The 26,264-nt window shown below is 45.2% G+C and overlaps 1 protein-coding gene across 1 annotated transcript in view; it reads left to right on the plus strand.

The window, feature by feature from the left end:
* Positions 1-26,264, plus strand: part of snx25 (sorting nexin 25) — a 321,585-nt gene that overhangs the window by 186,161 nt on the left and 109,160 nt on the right. Inside the window, exon 8 of the mRNA XM_085981347.1 lies at positions 11,776-11,966. Within this exon, the coding sequence (XP_085837473.1) occupies positions 11,776-11,966 (191 nt within the window). The remainder of the gene's footprint in view (positions 1-11,775; positions 11,967-26,264) is intronic.

A 26,264-nucleotide genomic window follows, 5' to 3' on the forward strand; every position in this document is an offset into this window, starting at 1 on the left:
CTTGTACAATGTGATTGAACATTAGCGTTGTAAATAGCTGCAAATGACATTGAAACATTGCCATAATAACATGATTCCACTAATAAAGAGATGACTCTGGATTATTACACAATTGGATATTTTGGGCAAGCAAGACAGGCCCATTTGCTTCACTTGTAGGTTTAGCAAGTGCTCCACTAAAATGGATGTGATGACCTGATTTGTTTACCCAGAGCAAGCCAAGTCCTGAATCATTGCTCATAAAAGCAGTTTTGAGTGTAATGCATGCAGCGCTGTGCTTATTCCATTATGTAAGTGGGTTTCCAATTCATTTACTTATCGATTACATGTTTATTAGGCATTTTGAGCAGAAGCAAGATTCAGCCCTGGCATTTGCTACAATGCAGAAGTGCTGTGAAAAATGACCCTGGGTTTTGAGTCTCAAGTTGTGTTGGGAAAGATTTAACTCCTCTGCTCTGCCTCCCAACAAGCTGTTGCACTTCTGGCTAAAGGAGGTATTTTGAAGAGTGGGGTGGGGGGGATGTGACTTGAACCCTGCCTGTCCAGCAAAAACCGGGCAGGCGGTTAAAATCGTCCGAGGGACTTGCCCACCAAGATCCTGCTCCTTCCCGCAGGTGCAGACTTTAACCTACGTGTCAGCCGTGGCTCAGTGGGGAGCGCTCTTGCCTCTGAGTCAGAAGGTTTTGGGTTCAAGTCCCACTCCAGACACTTGAGCAAATAATCTAGGCTGACACTCCAGTGCAGTGCTGAGGGAGTGCTGCACTGTCGGAGGTGCCGTCTTTCAGATGAGAGGTTAAACCGAGGCCCCGTCTGCGCGCTCAGGTGGACGTAAAAGATCCCAGAGCACTATTTTGAAGAAGAGCAGGGGAGTGATCCCCGGTGTCCTCCTGGTCAATATTTATCCCTCAATCAACATAACAAAAACAGATTATCTAGTCATTTTCACACTGTTGTTTGTGGGACCTTGCTGTTTGCAAATTGGCTGCTGTGTTTCCTATTTACAACAGTGACTACACTTCAGAAGTACTTCATTGGCTGGAAAGTGCTATGGGATGTTCTGGGATCATGAAAGGTGCTATATTAATGCAAGACTTTTTTTTTCTTTTTTGATCTGAGGAAACCGGTGGGGTCGGATTATGCCGACCTAGCGGGAAGTTGTTTTGTTTTCATTACAAGGGGGCTGGAGTACAAGAGTAAAGAAGCCTTGCTGCAATTGTACAGGGCTTTGAGCCCACACCTGGAGTACTGTGCTCAGTTTTGGTCTCTTTACCTAAGAGAGGATATACTTATCTTAGAGGGGTGCAACAAAGGTTCACTAGATTGATTCCTGGGATGAGGGGGCTGTCCTATGAGGAGAGATTGAGTAAATTGGGCCTATACTCTCTGGAGTTTAGAGGAATAAGAGGTGATTTCATTGAAATGTATAAACTTCTTAGAGAACTTGACAGGGTAGATGCTGAGAGGTTGTTTCCCCTGGCTGGAGAGTCTAGAACTAGGGGTCATCGTCTCAGGGTAAGGGGTCGGCCATTTAGGACTGAGATGAGGAGACATTTCTTCACTCAGAGGGTTGTGAATCTTGAAATTCTTTACCCCAGAGGGCTGTGGGTCATTGAGTATATTCAAGAATGAGATTGATTTTTTGGACACCAAGGGAATCCAGGGCTATGAGGATCAGGCGGGAAAGTGGAGTTGAGGTCGAAGATCTGCCATGATCTTCAATGGCGGAGCAGGCTCGAGGGGCCATATGGCCTACTCCTGCTCCTATTTCTTATGTTCTGATTATGTTCTTAAGAGGAGTTGGGGCTTGAGGCACAAAATCTTTTATAACTTTTTTTCCTTGTGGGGCCCAGAGGAGCACACCTGCTCCACCAGACCCCACAAGGAATGTTTAGGCCTCCCCTACCCCGGGCTTTCCCCTCCGACTACAAAGCCCTCCCGGACCCCCTCCCGAGTGCCGGGGTCCATTCCTTTGGTGCCAAGCGGCGGTCTCTTGCCACCGACATTCCGATGCTGACCGCCAGTCAGTTGGAGTTTCCCTGCTGGATTCTGATGGGGTCTATGCAGATGAAACCCAGGGAGCTTAAAATCTCCTGGGCCTCACTGTGCCAAGGTCAGGGTGGAGGGAGTCAATTGAGGCATAATTTCACCCCATTAACTATGTTGTCTTGGGTAGACCACACTTGGAGCACTGTGCACAGTTCTGGTCTCCATATTCTAAAAAAAGGATGTAGATGCACTGGCGAAAGTGCAAAAAAGATTTACAAGGATGATGTCAGAACTGTGAGGGTATAACTACCAGGAAAGACTGAACAGGCTGGGGCTCTTTTCTTTAGACGGAGAGGTGATCTGATAGAGGTCTTTAAAATTACAAAGGGGTTTGATAGGGTAGATGTAGAGAGGATGTTTCCACTTGTGGGGCATCTAAAACTAGAGGGCATAAATATAAGATAGTCACTAATAAATTCAATAAGGAATTCAGGAGGAACTTTACTCAGAGTAGCAAGAATGTAGAATTTGCTCCCACATCGGATAGTTGAGGCGAATAGCATCAATGCGTTTAAGGGGACGCTAGATAAGTACAATGAGCAAGAAAGGAATATTATTATAGGATATATTGATAGGGTGAGGTGAAGTAAGTTGGGATGTGGCTCACGTGGAGCTTATACAATGGCATGGGCCGAATGGCCTGTTTCTGTGCTGTAAGTTCTATGTCTGGTACAGTTTTGGAGTTAGCATTTATCTAGAGTGGCATGTCTGTTGAACATAACATAAGAAATAAGAGCAGGAGTAGGCCAGATGGCCCCTCGAGCCTGCTCCGCCATTCAATAAGATCATGGCTGATCATCGCCCTCAACTCCACTTTCCCGCCTGATCTCCATATCCCTTGATTCCCCTAGAGTCCAAAACTCTATCTATCTCAGCCTTGAATATACTCAAAGACTCGGCATTCACAATCCTTTGGGGCAGAGAACTCCAAAGATTCACAACCCTCTGAGTGAAGAAATTCCTCTCATCTCGGTCTTAAATGGCCGACCCCTTATCCTGAGACTATGCCCCCTAGTTCCAGACACTCCAGCCAGGGGAAACAACCTCTCAGCATCTACCCTGTCAATCCCCCTCAGAATCTTGTATGTTTCAATGAGATCACCTCTCATTCTTCCAACCTCCCGAGATGCTGCTGATTGTTGAGCTGTTTTTAATTTTGATTAAAATTGATGGGACAAGTTTTTTTTAAAAAGGAGCAGTTCTTCAGCCGATACAGCATCTACTGCACCCTGGTGGTCATGGAAGAGTAGCAGCTAAAATCCTGGAACAAAATATTCCTCCGCTCATCCGTCAAATTCCAGCTACATAAAAGCTCCGGGTACAGATATACTTTTAAACTACAACCATTCTCCGTGCACTTCAGTCTTCAAAGACCTTCTGTGAGATGAGAACTGAGAGGAAAAGTGCAAGTCACAGTGTCGTGCTTGGTTTTTCAGTGTTGTGTTTTTATGTTTGCGTGTGCGCGTGCTTTAGGATAGTCAAAGTTTCACCTTAATTACGAATCTGCGACCACTGCAAATCTCTCTCAATTGCTTGCAATTCCCATCCACCACCTCCTCTCACTATTCACTGATCTATTATGTACTCCCTATATAGTAACAGATCACTTACTATTTTTTAACTCTAATCCACCATCAATAAAATAAAATTCCTTTTTGTGGCTTTCAACAATAAGGCTACCTACCCCTCCTTCCTTTTTTGTCTTTCTCTAGCTCCTGCAAATTTTATAGGCAGGGATATTTCATTCCCAGTCTTGAAAGCCAAGTTTCTGTCAAGGGTGAAATGTTATGTTCCACAAGTCTAGTTAGTGTATCCAGTTCCCTGACATTATTTCTAATGCTTTGCATATTTACATAGAAACATTGAAACCCTGACAAATTTCATACTCATCAGTAGGCTATTCCCTCCCTTTTTTTCATTCTTTCCTTCAGTATATTTCTCCTGAATCTCCTCTTTATGCTCCTTGTAGTGTATTTCCATAACTCCCTCTTGAGTTTATTATTTCAGACTGTTTGCTGTTTCACTATACTTATTTTTAGCTCCTCCCCCATACGTTCTAAGATCCAGTACCAAACTCAACCTTCCCTCAAACTCAGTCACCTACTTTCCCTTACTCATCTGCCTCTCGCTCGTACAATCTACTTAAGGCTATCCAAAACAACATAGCACAAATAAACCGCTACCAAAATGGTCAAACAGTAATACATCACACCAGTGCATTCAAACCTAATTAATAGTTAGCAGAACACAGATAGTTGAAGCCCAGGCCACTACTGGTTAGGCCAAGGAAGCTGGGGGTGCCGATGCCTTTGATCTTCCCAACTTACCCCTCTTTGGCCCAGTGCTTTCCGACATTACTTATTATCTTTTTCCAGCACTGTTTCTCTTTCCCGTTCCCCTGCCTTTCTAACTCTGATAATCATGCACATCTTAAAAAGCCCACACATAACCCTGTGAACTTTCCAACAACTGCCTATTCTGCAAACCCTTTCCCTCTCTAAGGTTCTAGGACATTTCTTCACTAGCCAACTCTTCCATTATTCCCTCATCAAATCCCTTCAGCATTATGGATTCTGTCCCAAACCCATCACTGAGATTAGCGCGGTTAAAGTCACCAACAACATTCTGTGTGATAGTTACCTCCTTGACCCTCTGCAACATTTACATGGATGCTCGCGCTATCTTTGTCCAGCCCCTCTGCTCTGTGGTACTGCTTTTGCATGATTTCATTTTGACCTGCCCCACTGGAGTCAGCACATCGCTCTGAATGCCCACACAACCACTTGGCGTGCTCCAAGGTTCCATCCCCTTCTATTCCTCGTCTATATGGGAACGGTAGCGTAGTGGTAGTGTCACTGGGCTAGTAATCCAGAGCACTGGACTAATAATCCAGAGATGTGAGTTCAAATCCCCCCCCCCGTGGCAGCTGGGGAATTTAAATTCAGTTAATTAAATAAACCTGGAATAAAAAGCTAGTATCAGTAATGGTGACCATGAAACTATCAGATTGTCGTAAAAACCCATCTGGTTCACTAATGTCTTTTCAGGAAGGAAATCTGCCGTCTTTATGGTCTGGCCTATATGTGACTCCAGACCCACAGCAATGTGGTTGACTCTTAACTGCCCTCTGAAATGGTCCAGCAAGCGGCTCAGTTATAACTAACCGCTACGAAACAAAATAATAAGAATGAAACCGGACGGACCACCCGGCATCGACCTCGGCACCGGCTACAGACACGGCAATGGCACACCCAGCCCAGTCGACCCTGCAAAGTCCTCCTCACCAACACCTGGGGACTTGTGCCAAAATTGGGAGAGCTGTCCCACAGACTAGTCAAGTAACAGCCTGACATAGTCATACTCACAGAATCATACCTTTCAGCCAATGTCCCGAACTCCTCCATCACCATCCCTGGGTATGTCCTGTCCCACCGGCAGGACAGACCCACCAGGGGTGGTGGCACAGTGGTATACAGTTGGGAAGGAGTGGCCCTGGGAGTCCTCAACATTGACTCCGGACCCCATGAAGTCTTACGGCTTCAGGTCAAGCATGGGCAAGGAAACCTCCTGCTGATTAGCACCTACTGCCCTCCCTCAGCTGATGAATCAGTGCTCCTCCATGTTGAACACCACTTGGAAGAAGCACTGAGAGTAGCAAGGGCACAGAATGTACTCTGGGTGGGGGACTTCAATGTTCATCACCAAGAGTGGCTCGGTAGCACCACTACTGACTGAGCTGGCCGAGTCATGAAGGACATAACTGCCAGTCTGGGCCTGCGACAAGTGGTGAGTGAACCAACACGAGGGAAAAACCTACTTGACCTCGTCCTCGCCAATTTACCTGTCGCAGATGCATCTGTCCATGACGGCATTGGCAGCAGTGACCACCATACAGTCATTGCGGACGAAGTCCCATCTTCACACTGAGAACACCCTCCATCGTGTTGTGTGGCACTACCACCGTGCTAAATGGGATAGATTCAGAACAGATCTAGCAGCTCAAAACTGGGCATCTATGAGGCGCTGTGGGCCATCAGCAGCAGCAGAATTGTATTCCACTACAATCTGTAACCTCATGGCCCGGCATATCCCTCACTCTACCATTACCACCAAGCCAGGGGACCAACCCTGATTCCACAACGAGTGTAGAAGAGCATGCCAGGAGCAGCACCAGGTGTACCTAAAAATGAGGTGCCAACCTGGGGAAGCTGCAACACAGGAGTACATACATGCTAAAAAACAGAAGCAGCATGCTATGGACAGGGCTAAGCGATCCCACAATCAACGGATCAGATCAAAGCTCTGCAGTCCTGCCACATCCAGTCGTGAATGGTGGTGGACCATTAAACAACTAACGGGGGGGAGGAGGAGGCTCCAAGAATATCCCCATCCTCAATGATGGTGGAGCCCAGCACGTGAGTGCAAAAGACAAGGCTGAAGCGTTTGCAACCAACTTCAGCCAGACGTGCCGAGTGGATGATCCATATCGGCCTCCTCCCGAGGTCCCCACCATCACAGAAACCAGTCTTCAGCCAATTCGATTCACTCCACGTGATATCAAGAAACGGCTGAGCGCACTAGATACAGCAAAGGCTATGGGCCCTGACGACATCCCGGCTATCGTGCTGACTTGTGCTCCAGAACTAGCCACGCCTCTAGCCAAGCTGTTCCAGTGCAGCTACAACACTGGCATCTATCCGACAATGTGGAAAATTGTCCAGGTATGTCCTGTCCACAAAAAGCAGGACAAATCCAACCCCTGCCAATTACCGCCCCATCAGTCTACGCTCAATCATCAGCAAAGTGATGGAAGGTGTCTTTGACAGTGCTATCAAGCGGCACTTACTCACCAATAACCTGCTCACTGATGCCCAGTTTGGGTTCCGCCAAGACCACTCGGCTCCTGACGTCATTACAGCCTTGGTCCAAACATGGACAAAGGAGCTGAATTCCAGAGGTGAGGTGAGAGTGACTGCCTTTGACATCAAGGCAGCATTTGACCAAGTGTGGCATCAAGGAGCCCTAGTAAAACTGAAGTCAATGGGAATCAGGGGGCAAACGCTCCACTGGCAGGAGTCATACCTAGCACAAAGGAAGATGGTTGTGGTGGTTGAAGGTCAATCATCACAGCCCCAGGACATCACTGCAGGAGTTCCTCAGGGCAGTGTCCTAGGCTCAACCATCTTCAGCTGCTTCATCAATGACCTTCCCTCCAACATAAGGTCAGAAATGGGGATGTTCGCTGATGACTGCACAGTGTTCAGCACCATTCACAACTCCACAGATAATGAAGCAGTCCATGCCCACATGCAACAAGACCTGGACGACATTCAGGCTTGGGCTGATAAGTGGCAGGTAACATTAGCGCCACAAAAGTGCCAGGCAATGACTATCTCCAACAAGCGAGAGTCTAACCACCTCCCCTTGACATTCTATGGCATTACCATCGCCGAATCCCCCACCATCAACATCCTGGGGGTCGCCATTAACCAGAAACTTAACTGGACCAGCCACATAAATACTGTGGCAACAAGAGCAGGTCAGAGGCTAGGTATTCTGCAGCGTGTATCTCATCTCCCGACTCCCCAAAGCCTTTCCACCATCTACAAGGCACAAGTAAGGAGTGTGATGGAATACTCTCCACTTGCCTGGATGAGTGCAGCTCCAGCAACACTCAAGAAGCTCGACACCATCCAGAACAAAGCAGCCTGCTTGATTGGCACCCCATCCACCACCCTAAACATTCATTCCCTCCACCACCGGCGTACCGTGGCTGCAGTGTGTACCATCTACAAGATGCACTGCAGCAACTCGCCAAGGCTTCTTCGGCAGCACCTCCCAAACCCGCGACCTCTTCCACCTAGAAGGACAAGGGCAGCTGGCGCATGGGAACACCACCACTTCCAAGTTCCCCTCGAAGTCACATGCCATCTTGACTTAGAAGTATAGCGCCGATCGTTCATCGTCGCTGGGTCAAAGTCCTGGAAGTCCCTTCCTAACAGCACTGTGGGAGTACCATCACCACATGGACTGCAGCGTTTCAAGAAGGCAGCTCACCACCACCTTCTCGAGGGCAATTAGGGATGGGCAATAAATGCTGGCATTGCCAGCGACGCCCAGATCCCATAAACGAATAAAAAATATATATGTTCCTCAGTGATATTATCTGTAAGCTTACATGTACTCACCAATGATATCCAGCTTTAGCTCTTGATATCACGATTGGTGCTATGCTGTCTGACTGCTTGTTCACCATCAATAGGGCGAGCGAGAACTTTTAGTACCTCAACATTGGCAGGACAGAAGCCACCCTGTTCGGTTCCTGCCAGAAGCTCAAGCTGGCTGTTCTGCTTGACCTGACTCCTCTTCAGGCTCCATAGATCACAAAGACCGCTTATTTCTAGCTCGGAAATATTGTCCTTTTTACCCGACCTCCTTCATACTTTTGTCACCTTCAGACTCGCCTTCTCCGACATCCTCCATGATAGCCTCGCCAGCTCTGCCCTACACTAATGCCAACTCATCCAGAACTCGGTTACCCACATCCTATCCTGCACAAATCCCGGTTCAGTTAGCTCTCTTGTCTTTGCCAGCGTTGATTGGCTCCCTGTCCCTTAGCACATTGAATTAAAAATCTTCATTTACTAATCTGTCCACAGCTTTGTGCCTCCCTACCGTTGCAGTTTCCCCAGGCCTAAAGCTGACTTACATTCTCCACTCAAGTAACTCTGTTCTACGGTGCACTTCTCCCAGCTCCCCCCTTCCTTCTTTGTACCATTGGTGGCAGAGCCTTAATTAATTTGGCTCCCACACTTAACAGCTCTGTGTCCAATTCTCTCTACCATGTTTCAACCATTAATACTTAACTTTTTGACACTACCTCACCTAATCCCTTCTACCATTGCTTGGGTCTGAACCCAAATAATGAAGCATTTTGGGATGCTGTGCATTATTTTTGTTGCAGTCCTAAGTCCTGTGGCTGATGTCGTCAGCTGCTCCTGGCTGGTGTCATCCGTGATTACAGCAGTGAGTCATCGTATATCAGTTTTTCCCCTCTGTGCCTCAAGTCTCTTTAACTTGCATTGAACAACATGCAGGGTACCTGACGGCTCACTCACTGATGCAAACACTTTGCATGTTACACTCTGTGATTCAAAGTGTGATGATTCGGTTGGAAATCGAACACTCCGATCTTTTCATCTACCGAACTACTCCTTACTATAATGCAACGATTGCTTTTTAAATGCAGCCTGGCTACTGATGTAAGTCGGCACTCTCAAAGTAATAGTATTTAACAAATAATAAGTTTAGGTCATTCTGTAAAACCGATTTTTTACAGTGGCAAGCAAATATTCTAAAAGCAAAATAATCTTCTGCTTTTTGCACAGTAACAGAATATTTAACCTTTATATTAAAGCACCATGTAATTACATAGAATTTTACAGCACAGAAACAGGCTGTTCGGCCCAACAGGCCTGTGCTGGTGTTTATGCTCCACACAAACTTCTTTCCACCTTGCTTCATCTCGCCCTACCAACATATCCTTCTATTCCTTTCACCCTCATGTACTCCTCTAGTTTTCCCTTAAATGCATCAATGCTATTCACCTCAACCACTCCATGTGGTAGCGAGCTCCACATTCTCACCGCCCTCTGAGTAAAGAGGTTTCTCCTGAATCCCTTATTGCATTTATTAGTGACTACCTTATATTTATGTCCCTGGGTTTTGGACTCCCCGACAAGTGGAAAAATCCTCTCTACGTCTACCCTATCGAACCCCTTCATAATTTAAACCTCTATCAGGAAACCTCTCGGACTTCTCTTTTCTAGAGAAAAGAGCCCCAACCTGTTCAGTCTTTCCTGATAGTACCCTTTCAGTTCTAATATCATCCTTGTAAATCTTTTTTGCACTTTCTCCAGTCCTTTTAACAATATGGAGACCAGAACGGTGCACAGTACGAAGTATGGTCTAACCAAGGTTCTATATAATTTGACCATAACATTCATGTTCATTACATCACTGAAGGGCATTTAAACTTTCTGGTGCTCTCTCACTATCAGTTCAGGGAAAGCTTGTTAAGGGATCCTGCTCCTAAGGAAATCGTATAGCTATGTTTCCAGCGTGACCTGTTGTTTAAGCAATTACTGTTACAAACATACAGAAAACCCTGTCCTTTTATCTGTTCAATGATGGCAGTAACTTACTGTGAAGAGAAAGATTCATTACAGGTTGCCTTGCTAATCAATATTAGTAGAACACAAATGTTGGTAATTATGGTGCTTATGATAATAGTATTCATTGTGATGATCGTTAGATCTGTTAATTACTCTAATTTACTAAATTTGTATCTTGCCTATCTACAGTGCAGGTCTTCTATGGTGGTTTAATACACAATGCCGTGGATCTGCAATACTGTGTATACAGTTTGAGGTATAATCTGCTCACTGAGCCATTGCAAGAAGAGCTTAATCTTTAATCCAAGTGTAGATATTCAATTTGTCATGCTTCTTTCAACTGAAAGGACCGAATATTTGGGGCAATGGATGTCATGTCAGCTGTTGATATTGAATGTATAATTGGCTAACAGGAGGTGTTGGTCTTCTACCTGTTTGTGTGCCCGCCTCCCACTTTTTACATGCATTGTGTTCATCTAGGAGTTTGGCCAGAACTGGTGGAAATCATAAAGGGAGAAATGATGAGTTTAGAAGGTTGTTGACTTAGATTGATCCACCAGAGCTACTGTCCCATTGCCCAGTAGAGTGTGTATATATAGGGGATGATGGATGCAGGTTTGTGTCCCAGAGATTCAGTTCTTTGAATCTACCCATCACAGTTGGTAAGTGAAACCTTCCACACGACTATTTACCTCACCTCATCGCACTATGTATGTACTTTCCACTGGTTGATCATGGAGTGCCATTTAGTTTACTAAATAGCCAAAAGAGGACACATTGAAATAAATAGTTAGAAAGGGCACTGGTATAATAATAGGTGATATATTTTCTGTATGTATATGACACTGATCATACAGATGAAAAAAGATGTGATGAATGTGGTGACCTGGAGTCTTGATTCTGTGTATCCTCCCATTTATAGTATCACCATCTCGCTCACTACAGCATTCATTTACCCAGCAGATTTACTGTATCACTCCAGTTACAAATCACATTGGTGAATCAAAGTTTTCTGTGGTTTTAGAATTTATATTTTGGAAGTAAAATGATAAGCATCTAAACCTTGGACCAGTGTGTAAGTTACTCTCCTATGAATAAAACATATATACAATGGGTAGTGTAGTGTGACTGGTAACCCTAATTCTACAATCCTAGAATGTGACTGCATTGTTGCTATAGTAACGTGCAGATGTAGAAGCAAGACCATTTTCTTACACTTTTGCTGGAGATGAATTTGACGAAGTGTTTGGGGGGTGGGGGGCTGGCTGTGGTGGTTATTGTTTTCTGGTGACAATCCAAGGCTCAAGAATTCGCAAAGACGAGGTGGACCTCGAAGGGAAATAAATAAAGGGATGAGGTTTTTACCTTTTTGTCACCCTATAATAGACCTGCCCCAGCCTCCCACTTCGCTGATGGGCTGAAGCGGGTAAGGGATTTAGAATTTTTTGAAGGAGCTGTTTGGAAAAAGTCTTGCTTGTACTGATTTTACATTTTTTTTTTAACTTTTAAGGACCTTCCCAGTCACCAAGTTTGTCCTTTTTATTGTCCAATGCAGATAGCAAAGGGAAAGAATCAGCTGCCATGAAAGCAGATCTGCTCCGAGCTCGCAATATGAAGAGATACATCAACCAGCTCACAGTTGCCAAGAAGCAGTGTGAGAAACGAATAAAACTCCTTGGGGGTCCAGTGTATGGTCAGCAGGAAGATGGTGCCAGCGATGAGACTGATGCGCCTCCAAATCAAAAGGTAAAAAGCAGCTAAATAACTAAAGATACCATAATATAGTAGGGTGAGCAAGGGCACCTGTAGGGAACTCAACACAATAAGTTGTAGTCCAACTTACATATAAAAATGTTTTATTTATTTTAGTTTACACTTCAGAGGTATTGACAAATTCTACTTCAGTTTGTAAAAGAAAACTGCTTTGAGTGCAGTCTACACTATCAATTACATTTCACAACTCCATGTTTTTTTTGTCGCAGAAATTGATATTCATTTGTTTCCCTCATACCAGACCATAGCTCAGCGAGCCGTGACCTTTGGCTGTTTCTTCAGTTTCTTTTCTTCCACGGTGTGTAAGCAGTTTTGTGCTTTGGTCAGACTGCACCATGATTACTGTGTCCAGCTCAGTTTGCCGAGGCACATAGGAGACATTCAACGACTGGAGTCAGTGCAGAGGAGAACCTCAAGGCTGATCCTAGAGTCAGGAGTCTGTGTTTTGGGGAAAAACGAGAGAAACGTAGCCTTTTCAGCTTAAAAAGGTGGCACCTCAGAAGTGATCTTATTGAGGTATATAACATAGTTAAGGGAATGGAAAACGTTCATCTGGAATACTTTTTTTATTATTCGTTCCTGGGATGTGGGCGTCGCTGGCAGCATTTATTGCCCATCCCTAATTGCCCTTGAGAAGGTGGTCGTGAGCCACCTTCTTGAACCGCTGCAGTCCCTGTGGTGAAGGTATTCCCACAGTGCTGTTAGGGAGGGAGTTCCAGGATTTTGACCCAGCGACGATGAAGGAACAGCGATATATTTCCAAATCGGGAAGGTGTGTAACTTGGAGGGGAACTTGCAGGCGATGGTGTTCCCATGCGCCTGCTGCCCTTGTCCTTCTAGGTGGTAGAGGTCGCGGGTTTGGGAAGTGCTGTCGAAGAAGCCTTGGCGAATTGCTGCAGTGCATCTTGTAGATGGTACACACTGCAGCCATGGTACGCCGGTGGTGGAGGGAGTGAATGTTTAAGGTGGTGGATGGGGTGCCAATCAAGTGGGCTGCTTTGTCGTGGATGGTATTGAGCTTCTTGCGTGTTGTTGGTGCTGCACTCATCCAGGCAAGTGGAGAGTATTCCATCACACTCCTGACTTGTGCCTTGTAGATGGTGGAAAGGCTCTGGGGAGTCAGGAGGTGAGACACTTACCACAGAATACCCAGCCTCTGACCTACTCTTGTGGCCATAGTATTTATGTGGCTGGTCCAGTTACGTTTCTTGTCAATGGTGACCCCCAGGATGTTGATGGTGGGGGATTCGGTGATGGTAATACCGTTGAATGTCAAGGGGCGGTGGCTAGACTCTCGCTTGTTGGAGATAGTCATTGCCTGACACTTGTGTGACGCGGATATTACTTGCCACTTATCAGCCCAAGCCTGAACAACGTCCAGGTCTTGCTGCATTCGGGCATGGACTGCTTTATTATCTGAGGAGTTGTGAATGGCACTGAACACTGTGCAGTCATCAGCAAGCATCCCCATTTCTGACCTTATGAAGAGAAGGTCATCGATGAAGCAGCTGAAAATGGTTGGGCCTAGGACACTGCCCTGAGGAACTCCTGCAGCGATGTCCTGGGACTGGGATGATTGACCTCCAACAACTACAACCATCTTCCTTTGTGCTAGGTATGACTCCAGCCAGTGGAGAGTTTTCCCCCTGATTCCCATTGACTTCAATTTTACTAGGGCTCCTTGATGCCACACTCGGTCAAATGCTGCCTTGATATCTAGGGCAGTTACTCTCATCTCGCCTCTGGAATTCAGCTATTTTGTCCATGTTTGGACCAAGGCTGTAATGAGGTCTGGAACCAAGTGGTCTTGGCGGAACCCAAACTGAGCATCGGTGAGCAGGTTATTGGTGAGCAAGTGCCGCTTGATAGCGCTATTGATGACACCTTCCATCACTTTGCTGATGATTGAGAGTAGACTGATGGGGCAGTAATTGGCCGGATTGGATTTGGCCTTTTTTTGTGGACAGGACATACCCGGGCAGGTTTCCACATTGTCGGGTAGATGCCAGTGTTGTAGCTGTACTGGAACAGCTTGGCTAGAGGCGCAGCTAGTTCTGGAGCACATATCTTCAGCACGATAGCCAGGATGTTGTCGGGGCCCATAGCCTTTGCTGTATCCAGTGCGCTCAGCTGTTTCTTGACATCACGTGGAGTGAATCGAATTGGCTGAAGACTGGTTTCTGTGATGCTGGGGACCACTGTTCCCTCTAAGGTGCATGACCGCGCACACGTTCCAGATCTCACCCGCACTTCAAATGAAATGCCGTGCAGAGAGCTGGACAGTAGCTGGGGCAGGGGAGGGGCCCAATACACAATGGCCCCAGCAATCCAGACAGAATCTGAGCCGATCGCAGTTGCAGCTCTTGTAGTGAGTGTTCGGATGGTTGATGGGTTGCTGTGTAACGCTGGGAGGGGTTTGGCTTTCTCCCTTGAACGTTGACCTCTCAGTGGGACAGCGGGAGAATCCCTGCGCTCTGATTCTTTGCCTTTCAGCTTTCTGTGCCGGCGCGCGGTATACCGGAGCCGCGCGTGTGCAGTACTCAGTTGGGCCAAGCTTCCATTGGCTCCATGCAGAGGTCAGGGGATCCGTTGGTGGCCGGTGGGGGGTAGATCGAGGATCGAAAGGGGGAGAGAGGGAATCCGAGGGAGAGAGATGGGGGCGAGAGGGAGACTGAGGGGGGAGAGTGAGAGACTGGGGGGGAGAAAGAGAGAGACAGACGAGAGAGAGAGAGAGACTGGGAGAGCGAGAGCGAGAAAGAGACTGGGTGGGGGGGGGAGAGAGGGGGACGGAGGGAGAGCGAGTGACAGAGAGGTGAGGGTCCAGACGCGTGTAGTCCGTTACCGGGGACTGAATGGCGGCCGCACTTTGGAACAACACAGGTGGAGATGCAGCACATGTACAATGGCCGCTGGAAGGGGGCTAAAGCAAGCAAGTTCTAGGCCCCAAGTGAAACAAAAATGAGAATTTTTTTTTTTTTAATTCAGAACTTTGTTTAAAGCTGGAAAAAAAAAATACGGGAAAGTGATGTTGAATGTCCCGCAGTAAGTTCCAGTTAAATTTTGCTAGGTGTTGTCCCCTTTTTGAAAGTCTATCAGGGTTGTTTAAATCATGTTATGAGAGAGGGGAAAAAGTTTGTCTCCCTGTTTGTACCTCAGTCTGAGAGAGACGGAGAGAACAGCAGAAAAAGAGGAAACAACTTCCCCAAAACTTATCCTAACTCATCGCCAAGGCTGGGGATCGATAACCTCACCACCTTCTTCAGAAGTTTAACCATTTTATTCACTTCTTATTTGAACTTCGTTTGGAATTAGAGTTTATTTTATTATTTTTTGTTGTATGTTTAATGACAGCATTGAAGAGGGACAGAGAAACTTGGAGCCACTTCTGTCAAAGCTGCAACGAGACTTGAAAGAATTTAAAGATTTTTAATGAACTTTTCACAAAAAATGAGTGTTAAAAACACTTCCCCCCCCCCCATTTCAAATATGATTTTGGAAGAAACAGAAACAAAAATCAATTTTCCCCTCATCTAAACCAGTTTCAACCAGGTCTTGAAGTCCAAACGCTTTTAAAGAGGTTCTGAAATGCTTAAAACATTTTAAAATTGAAATTTCTCAATATTTGATTTTGAACGATCGACTGAAGTGAGTAGCTTTACACAAACGTGCAACCATGCTGTTGAGGACGGGGAGGGTGGGGAGGATTTGTAGGTGTTACATAGTACTTTTTATTGACTTTAAAAAAAATATCATTAAGATGTTTAGGAAGAGAACCAAAAAGGGGAAAAACACAAACCATTTTATTTTGTCTATCGTTATATTATCCTAACAAATCCCAGGAATAATGTAAATATAGATTTCCTCTTAAACGTTTAGTGGAATGTTAAAAGAAACAAGAGTTATGTAATGATGTATAAAAATTGCAGGAAACTACTTTAGAAGAAACCACTATTTGTTTATTGAGAAAGACACAGAAAAAACTTTTGATTAAACTGATAATGTACAATTTGATTTGGTATAAATGTTTGAAATAGGAGATTAAGAATTGAGAGTACAACGAAGTTTGTTTCCCACTATTTAATCGGAAAGTACCAAAAAAAAAAGAAAAATTCAACACTTTTCGTGATAAGAGCAGAAATTAATATTGTGGAGAATGTGTGAGAGAAAAACATTAAAAACGAAATAGCATCTTTATATCAACATATTAGTAAACATTTCCAGGTCAGTCTGATTGGTATTCCTGTCCAGGAAGAAAGATTAATATTTATTTCTGTTAAATCAGAGCCTTTCCTGCTTTTTGTTTTTAATTCGGTGACGCAAATTGTGTATGTGTTTTTCTGCACTTGTCAGAAATGCAGCACTTGTTACATGTTACATGAGGGGTGCTGGTTCAAGACGACCACATTTATTAATGGAAGCGATTGAAGTTGGAAACATGGATACCCGTTTTTGTTCAATTCTTTTTAATACTGTGAACTAAAGAACTACAGCACTTTATATTTGTTGGTTGTCTGGTTGCACTGTGATTAATCTTCTAATTACTTATGTGGACGTGCATCATGTCAGCGCCACAGGAAAGCTGCTGCTTGTGCAGCCACTGCTATAGTGACATGAGGGATGGGCTAATACATTGAAAACTTTAAAATTAATACACATTGCACGAATAGATATGCCTCTTTTGGATTGTTTGTCGATGCATAACCGTGTAACTAAGTGACATTTCTGAAGTGTTAATGCATTATTATGCAGTTCTTTTATATCCCAGTCATTTCTGACAAGTAATTTTTTATTAAATAGAGTTTGTATGTGACGAACTAAAAGCTTTTAATTAACTCTACCGTAAACAAACTTGCAGAATGGGCATGTAAATGACAAATGAATTTCATTATAGGTTAAGTGTGTGGTGCTGCATTTTGGTAGGAGGAATAAGGCGGCCACGTACTCCTTGGAAAATAAGATTCTAAATTTGGTAGAGGTGCAAAGGGATCGAGGGGTATAGATTCACAAATCATTAAAAGTAGCAACGCAGGTTAAAAAAGCCATAAAAGTGCAAATAAAGCACTGGGGCTCATTTCTAAGGGAATAGAATTCAAAAGCAGAGAAGTTATGTTAAACTTGTATAGAACCTTGTCTGATTGTCTCATGATTTGAGATGGTGGATTGGCAATATGGCATTACTGTGTATATGCTTTTAAGTGGTTGCTGTTGCTGTCATTGTTGTAAAAGTTGTTTTGTTTTATAATTTGCTCACAGACGAAAAGGTCGCGCTCAAAGGAGTTCGTGGCCCGCTCAGTACAAAAAAGAAATTAGAGGGAGCATTGGTGGGGACCTCCAGAGGAGGCCGACATGGATCATCCACTCGGCACTTCTGGCTGAAGATGGTTGCAAACGATTCAGCTTTGTCTTTTGCACTCATGTGCTGGGCTCCGCCATCATTGAGGATGGGAATATTCATGGAGCCTCCTCCTCCCGTTAGTTGTTTAATTGTCCACCACCATTCACCACTGGATGTGGCAGGACTGCAGAGCTTTGATCTGATCCATTAATTGTAGGATTGCTTAGCTCTGCCTATAGCATGCTGTCTCTGCTGTTTAGGATGCATGTAGTCCTGTGTTGCAGCTTCGCCAGGTTGGCACCGCATTTTTAGGTACGCCAGATGCTGCTCCTGGCATGCTCTTCTGCACTCTTCATTGAACCAGGGTTGGTCGCCTGGCTTGATGGTAATAGTAGAGTGAGGGATATGCGGGCCATGAGGTTACAGATTGTGGTGGAATACAATTCTGCTGCTGCTGATGGCCCACAGCACCTCATGGATGCCCAGTTTTGAGCTGCTAGATCTGTTCTGAATCTATCCCATTTAGCACGGTGGTAGTGCCACACAACACAATGGAGGGTGTCCTCAGTGTGAAGACGGGTCTTTGTCTCCACAAGGACTCTGCGGTGGCCACTGCGACCAATGCTGTAATGAACAGATGCATCTGCGACAGGTAGATTGGCGAGGACGAGGTCAAGTAGGTTTTTCCCCTCGTGTTGGTTCTCTCGCCACCTGCTCTAGGCCCAGTCTGGCAGCTATGTCCTTCAGGACTCGGCCAGCTCGGTCAGTAGTGGACATTGAAGTCCCCCACCCAGAGTACATTCTGCGCTACCCTTAGTGCTTCTTCCAAGTGGTGTTCAACATGGAGGAGTACTGATTCATCAGCTGAGGGAGGTAAGTGGTAATCAGTAGGAGGTTTCCTTGCCTGTGCTTGACCTGGAGCCATGAGACTTCATGGGGTCTGGAGTCAATGGTGAGGCAGCACGGTGGCATAGTGGTTAGCACTGTTGCCTCACAGCGCCAGGGACCCGGGTTCAAATCCGGCCTCGGGTGACTGCCTGTGTGGAGTTTGCACATTCTCCCCGTGTTTGCGTGGGTTTCCTCCGGGTGCTCCGGTTTCCTCCCACAGTCCAAAGATGTGCGGGTTAGGTTGATTGGCCATGATAAAAAAATTGACCCTTAGTGTTAGGGGGGATTAAATACGTGGGGTTACGGGGATAGGGCTTGGGTGGGATGGCTGTCGGTGTAGGGACCGGGTGCTAGGGTTGGATGATCAGCCATGATCTCGTTGAATGGCGGAGCAGGCTCGAAGGGCCGAATGGCCTACTCCTGCTCCTATCTTCTATGTTTCTATGACTCCCTCCCGACTGTAACCACTGTACCGCCGATGGGGCAAGTCATACCCAGGGATGGTGATGAAGTCTGGGACTTTGGCTGAAAGGTATGACTATGTCCGGCTGTTGCTTGACTCTCCCAATTTTGACACAAGTAGCCAGATGTTAGTGAGGAGGACTTTACAGGGTCGACTGGACTGGGTGTGCCTTTGTGGTGTCCAAAGCCGAGGTCGATGTCGGGTGGTCTGTCCGGTTTTATTAATATTGTAACAGTTTGCTAGGTCATTTCAGAGGGCAGTTAAGAGTCAACCGCATATAGGCCAAACCAGGTAAAGACGGCAGATTTCCTTCCCTATAGGACATTAGTGAACCAGATGGGTTTTTACAACAATCCCATAGTTTCATAGTCACCATTATTAATACTAGCTTTTTTATTCCAGATTCATTTCATTAACTGAATTTAAATTCCCCAGCTGCCGTGGTGGGATTTGAATTCACGCCTCTGGACCTCATCACCACTATGTTACTGTTCCCACATACTACTTTTGGAATTTAAGTTAGAGCAGGACAAGGGGTCACATGTTCAAACTAGTAAAAGGTAAGTTTAGGACCAAAATCAAGAAGTTGTTTGTCGTATGAGGAGAGATTGGGTCGACTAGGCCTGTATTCACTAGAGTTTAGAAGAATGAGCGGGAATCTCATTGAAACATATAAAATTCTGACAGGGCTAGACAGACTGGATGCAGGGAGGAAGTTTCCCCTGGCTGGGGGCTCTAGAATGAGGGGTCACAGTCTCAGGATATGGGGTAGGACATTTAGAACTGAGATGAGGAGAAATTTCTTCACTCAGAGGGTGGTGAACCTGTGGAATTCTCTACCACAGAAGGCTGTGGAGGCCAAGTCACTGAATATATTTAAGAAGGAGATAGATAGATTTCTAGACACAAAAAGCATCAAGGGGTATGGGGAGAGAGCGGGAATATGGTATTGAGATAGAGGATCAGCCATGATCATATTGAATGGCGGAGCAGGCTCGAAGGGCCGAATGGCCTATTCCTGCTCCTGTTTTTCTATGTTTCTACCTACATAATGATCCACTACGGAATAGACTTCCAGATAGAGTACTGGAGGTGAAAACTCCAGAATCATTTAAGAAATAATTGAATGCTGCAATTGGGAGACTGTTGGGTCTTTCTGGATGGATGATTTAAGATGGGCTGAATAGACTTTCTCATCCATAGCTGTGTTGTGATCTTGTGCCATCAGGGGGACAATAATCCAGGAGAGAATTAATTGGCACTTGGAAAAGTATGGGCTAAGTAATGAAAGTCAGCACGGATTTGTTAAAAGCAAATTGCATTTGACGAACTTGATTGAGTTTTTTTTATGAAGTACATAAGAACATAAGAAATAGGAGCAGGAGTAGGCCAATCGGCCCCTCGAGCCTGCTCCGCCATTCAATAAGATCATGGCTGATCTGATCCTAACCGCCAATCCACTATCACAGAACCATCTCCTGAATCTAACAGAATTAGACACACGAAATAGGAGCAGGATCAGGCTACACGGCCCCTGGGCCCACTCCGCTACCCACAGGGCCATGACCGAGCCGAACCTAGACTCATGTCCAAATTCCTGCCCGCTCCCCATAACCCTTAATTCCCTTTACTTCTAGGAAACTGTCTATTTCTGTTTTAAATTTATGTAATGATAGGGTTGATAAGGGTAGTGCAGTTGATGTTGTATATATGGATTTTAAAAAGTTGTTTGATAAAGTGCCACATAATAGACTTGTAAGCAAAATTAAAGCTCATGGGATTAAACGGAGTGTGGCAGCGTGGATACGAAATTGGCTAAGGTACAGAAAGCAGAGAGTAGTGGTGAGCAGCTGTTTTTCAGACTGGGGGGCAATATGCAGTGGTGTTCCCCAGGGGTTGATATTAGGACCACTGCTCTTTTTGCTATATATTAATGACCTGGACTTGGGAAAACAGGGCATAATTTCAAAGTTTGCAGATGATTCGAAACTCGGCAATGTAGTAAACAATGAGGAGGATCGTTACAGACTTCAAGAGGATATAGAAAGACTGGTGAAATGGGCAGACATATGGCAGGTGAAATTTAACACAGTTAAGTGTGAAGTGATGCATTTTGGTAGGAAGAATGAGGAGAGGCAATATAAACTAAATGGTACAATATTAAAGGGGCTGCAGGAACAGAGAGAGCTGGGGGTGTACGCACACAAGTCTTTGAAGGTGGCAGGACAAGTTGAGAAGGTTGTTTAAAAAGGCATATGGGATCCTTGACTTTATAAATAGAGGAGGAGAGTACGAAAGCAAGGAATTTATAAAACACTGGTTAGGCCTCAGCTGGGGTACTGTGTTCAATTCTGGGCACCACACTTTAGGAATGCCTTAGAGCAGGTGCAGAAAACATTTACCAGAATGGTACCTGGGATGAGGGACTTTAGTTATGTGGAGAAACTGGGGTAATTCTCTTTAGAACAGAGAAGGTTAAGAGGAGATCTGATAGAGGTGTTCAAAATCATGAAGGGTTTTGATGGAGTAAATAAAGGGGAAACTTTCCAGTGGCAGAAGGGTCGGTAACCAGAGGACACAGATTTAAGGTGATAGGCAAAAGATCTGTAAGTGTCATGAGGAATTTTTTTTTTTAACGCAGTGAGTTGTTGTGATCTGGAATGCACTGCCTGAAACAGTGGTGGAAGCAGATTCAGTAATAACTTTCAAAAGGGAAATGGTTAAATACGTGAAGGGAAAACGTTTACAGGGCCATGGGGACAGAACTGGGGAGTGGGACTGATTGGATAGCTCTTACAAAGAGCCGGCACAGGCATGGTAGGCCGAATGGCCTCCTTCTGTGTGTTCACTTGGCAACCAAGTGCAGACCGGGGCTGCCAACTCTGGTTGCACGGGTTCCTGGAGGTTCCATCACATGACCTCCGCCTCCTAACCCTGCCGCCACGCTCCCCACGCCAATTGGAAAACAAACACGCTCTTTTTTACCCAGTTGGATGATTCTTGACAGTCAGTTAAACAGCCTTTTTTCCCATGTCCAACATTTTTATAATTAATTTAAAAAAAGTATCCAAGAAAATAAAATTAAAATCTTTTTTTAATGCCTCTATGATTTACACCCTCCACCCCTCCCCGTGCTTCTTACTGCCGTGGCCAGGAGATTAATCATTAAATCCTGAATAATCTTGGAGTGTTGGCAACTTTAGTGCAGACTGATAACCACTTGCAATTATCTGCAAATGCTAATCCTGACGTGATGTATACAGCCCGGGAGATCTTAACATTGTCAAGCAAGCTCTTTATTAACATGAAACTTTAAGCAGCATTGTAAACCAGTGAGTAGAGCATGTCTGTGTGCTGATCTCTTAATTTCTGTGACTGAAGAGTTATGTGGGGACTGACCGTGTAACTTGGATCTGCCAGCTCTGCGTCATCACTGGAATGCAATTGAGTAACCCGAGTTGGAATGTTGGGGTGATCCGACACTCCTTCCTCTGGGGATCAGGGAAAAAATTCTCGGGGCTTCATTTTCTTGAAAGTTTAACTTCTGTTTTTAAATATTTTTGGCTATCAGTATGGAGTTTTGGAGTACACTTGTAGTTGAGCCCTGGCTAAAGTTTATTTTCAATTGGCCAAACAGCGAAGTAGATTTTAAGTGTGCCCAGGGATCGAACACAGAGCCCCCTTCAGTTTATTTTGCCTATTGGCATTTTCACGTGCCCTCACGACCGTCACCTTCCGAACATATGAAAATAATGGGCAAGAAACCTCCTACTCCCCACCCAGCCGGCCACGTAACCTCCCGGGAGAGGCGAGAAAACACAGATTTGCTAGAATGGTTCCAGGGATGAGGAATTACAGTTACGTGGATAGACTGGAGAAGCTGGGGTTGTTCTCCTTATAGCAGAGAAGGCTAAGAGGAGATTTGATAGAGGTGTTTAAAAGCATGAAGGGTGTAGATAGAGTAAATAAAGAGAAACTGTTTCCAGTGGCTGAAGGGTCGATAACCAGAGGGCACAGATTTAAGGTGATTGGCAAAAGAACCAGGGGCGACATGAGGGAAAACTTCTTTTATGCAGCAAATAGTTCGGATTTGGAATGCACTGCCTGATAGGGTTGAGGATACAGATTCAATAGTAGCCTTCAAAAGGGATTTGGATAAATACTTGAAGGAGAAAAATTTGCAGGGATATGGGGGGAAGAGCGAGGAGTGGGACTGACTGGATTGATCTCCGAAAGAGCCGGCGCGGACTCGATGGGCTGAATGGCCTCCTTCCGTGCTATACGATTCTATGATTCTTAGCAGATATTGGTCTCAAACTGGGATCCATAGTATAACTGTACCTTTAAAGATGTGGCAGCTTTTTAATTTTTTTTAATATAAAAACAGAAAAGGCTGGAAGCACTCATCAGAGCAGGCAGCATCCGTGGAGCAAGAAACAGAATTAACGTTTCTGGTCGATGACCTTTCACCAGAACTGGAAAAAGGGTCATCGACCTGAAACGTTAACTCTCTGTTTCTCTCTCCACAGATGCTGCCTGACCGGCTGAGTATTTCCAGCGTTTTCTGTTTCTTTTTCAGACTTCCAGCATCCGCTGTATTTTGTATTTGTTTTTTTTTTAGTTGGATTGCAGAAGGATTATTTTGTTTGACAAATGAGAATTGGTGTGCGATGCTGGGTAATTGACCTCTTCTGCATTCTCATAACTCTGCAGGTGGTCCTCACTCCCAAAGCTGATGACCTTTCCACGTAATTTCTTTCTCGCTGTGCTTGGCTCATTCCTCTCCTAGGTGGCTCTTGCATTATTTCCCCTTCGGCACTTTACATGATGAATACAAGCATTTTTTCTGTTCTACTTGCCCATGGCATTTTTTTTAAGCTTAATCATAAGATTTCCAATTCCTTTCTGTGCCCTGTGGCAGTGAGGTCTAGAGAATTCCTCGTAACAGATTCGGGTTGCGTACGTAATGAGAAAACGCTTAAGTAATTATCACACTGTGTTTAGGCTATTGTGTTTGAAAATAATTGACTCTGTTCATGCCATGCAAGGGAGCTTTACAGGATTTTAAAGCAAGTAACAGCTGTAGGCTAAAGGGCGAGACATAAACACCTAATTTTCAATGTTGGACTTTGCAGCTTCACATTGAACACGTTTTTTTTGGAGCTATACTTACTCTAGGTTTCCAATTTGTACGAAAATAAGAAAACTACCATTACAGCAGTGTTTGTTTAGGATCACTGGACAAATAAATATGCTATCCTTCATCCATCTGTTGAAAGGTCATCGACCTGAAACGTTAACGCTGTTTCTCGCTCCACAGATGCTGCCTGACCAGCTGAGTTTTTCCAGCATTTTCTGTTTTTGTTCCAGTTTTCCAGCATCCGCAGTATTTTGCTTTCGTATATGCTATCCTTCATGTTCCCGCTGATTCTATGCTGCAGGAATCCTGATTAAAGTGGAACAAAAAGCAAAATACTGAAGATGCTGGAAGTCTGAATTTAAAACAAAAAATGCTGCATACACTCAGCAGGTCAGGCAACAACTGTGGAGAGAAGGTAGCATTAACGTTTCAGGCCGATGATTTGAAACGTTAACCCAACTATATAGAAATTCGGGGTCAGCCGGAAATGAACGGTATTTAGCGCCAGGGGGGCGGGGAGAACAAAATTTCTGCGCCAAATTATTTATAAAATCTTTCTTCTGAACCTCGAGCTCAAAATGTAGGGTTAACGTTTCATAAGAACATAAGAAATAGGAGCAAGAGTAGGCCATTTGGCCCTTCGAGCCTGCTCCACCATGCAATAGGATCATGGCTGATTGTCTACCTCATCTCCACTTTCCTGCACTATCCCTATATCCCTTAATTCCCTTAATATTCAAAAATCTATCGATCTCTGTCTTGAATATACTCAACGACTGAGCATCCACACCCCTCGGGTAGAGAATTCCAAAGATTCACCACCCTCTGAGTGAAGAAATTTCTTCTCCATCTCAGTCCTAAATGGCCGACCCCTTATTCTGAGACTGTGACTCCTCAGCCAGGGGAAACATCCTCCCTGCATCTACCCTGTCAAACCCTGTAAGAATTGTGTATGTTTCAATGAGATCACCTCTCATTCTTCTAAACTCTAGAGAATATAGGCCTAGTCTACTCAATCTGTCCTCATAGGACAATCCCCCCCATCCCAGGAACCAGTCTGGTGAACCTTTGTTGCACTCCCTCTATGGCAAGTATATCCTTCCTTAGGTAAGGAGACCAAAACTGTGCATAATACTCCAGGTGTGGTCTCACCAGGGCCCTATATAATTGCAGCAAGACGTCTTTACTCTTATACTCAAATAAGAGACTACAGGGCAGCAGTGATACCTGCCCTGCTGTATGCCTCAGAGACATGGACCATGTACAGCAGGCACCTCAAAGCACTGGAGAGGTACCACCAATGCTGCCTCCGCAAGATCCTGCAAATCCATTGGCAGGATCGGCGCACCAACGTCAGTGTTCTTGCTCAGGCCAACATCCCCAACATCGAAGCTCTGACCACGCTCAATCAGCTCCGATGGACGGGTCACATTGTCCGCATGCCTGATACGAGACTCCCAAAACAAGCGCTCTGCTCGGAGCTCCGGCACGGCAAGAGAGCCCCAGGTGGGCAGAGGAAACGCTTCAAGGACACCCTCAAAGCCTCCTTGAAAAAGTGTAACATCCCCACCGACACCTGGGAATCCCTGGCCCAAGACCGCACAAAGTGGAGGAGAAGCATCCGGGAAGGCACCGAACACCTCGAGTCTCTTCGCCAGGAGCAAGCGGAAGTCAAGCGCAGGGAGCGCACGTCAACCCAAGCACCCCACCCACCCGCCCCTTCAACCACCGTCTGCCCCACCTGTGACAGAGTCTGTAGGTCCCGCATTGGACTAATCAATCACCTGCGAGCTCATTTTTAATGTGGAAGCAAGTCATCCTCAGTTCCGAGGGACTGCCTAAATCCTCTTGTAATAAAGGCCAACATACCATTTGCTTTCCTGATTGCTTGCTGTACCTGTATGTTAACTTTGAGTGATTTGTGTACAAGGACCCCCAGGTCCCTCAACACCAACATTTCCCAATCTCTCGCCATTTAAAAAATACGCTGCTTTTCTACTTTTCCTACCAAAGTGTTTAACATCACATTTCTCCACATTATATTCCATTTGCCATGTTCTTGCCCACTCATTTAGCCTGTCTATATTCCCTTGAAGTCTCCTTGCATCCTCCTCACAACTTGCATTCCCACCCAGCTTTGTATCATTAGCAAATTTGGATATATTACATTTGGTCCCCTCATCCAAATCATTGATGTAGATTGTGAATAGTTGAGGCCCAAACACTGATCCTTGTGGTACCCCACTAATTACAGCCTGCCAACACGAAAATGACCCGTTTATTCCTACTCTCTGTTTTCTGTCCGTTAACCAATCCTCAATCCATGCTAGTATATTACCCCCAATCCCATGAACCCTAATTTTGTTTAATAACCTCTTGTGTGGCACCTTATCGAATGCCTTCTAAAAATCCAAATACACCACATCCACTGGTTTCCCCTCGTCT

The sequence above is a fragment of the Somniosus microcephalus genome, chromosome 1 (genome assembly GCF_052327205.1).
Source record: "Somniosus microcephalus isolate GS21.2 chromosome 1, FLI_Smic_1.0, whole genome shotgun sequence".
Classification (NCBI taxonomy): domain Eukaryota; kingdom Metazoa; phylum Chordata; class Chondrichthyes; order Squaliformes; family Somniosidae; genus Somniosus; species Somniosus microcephalus.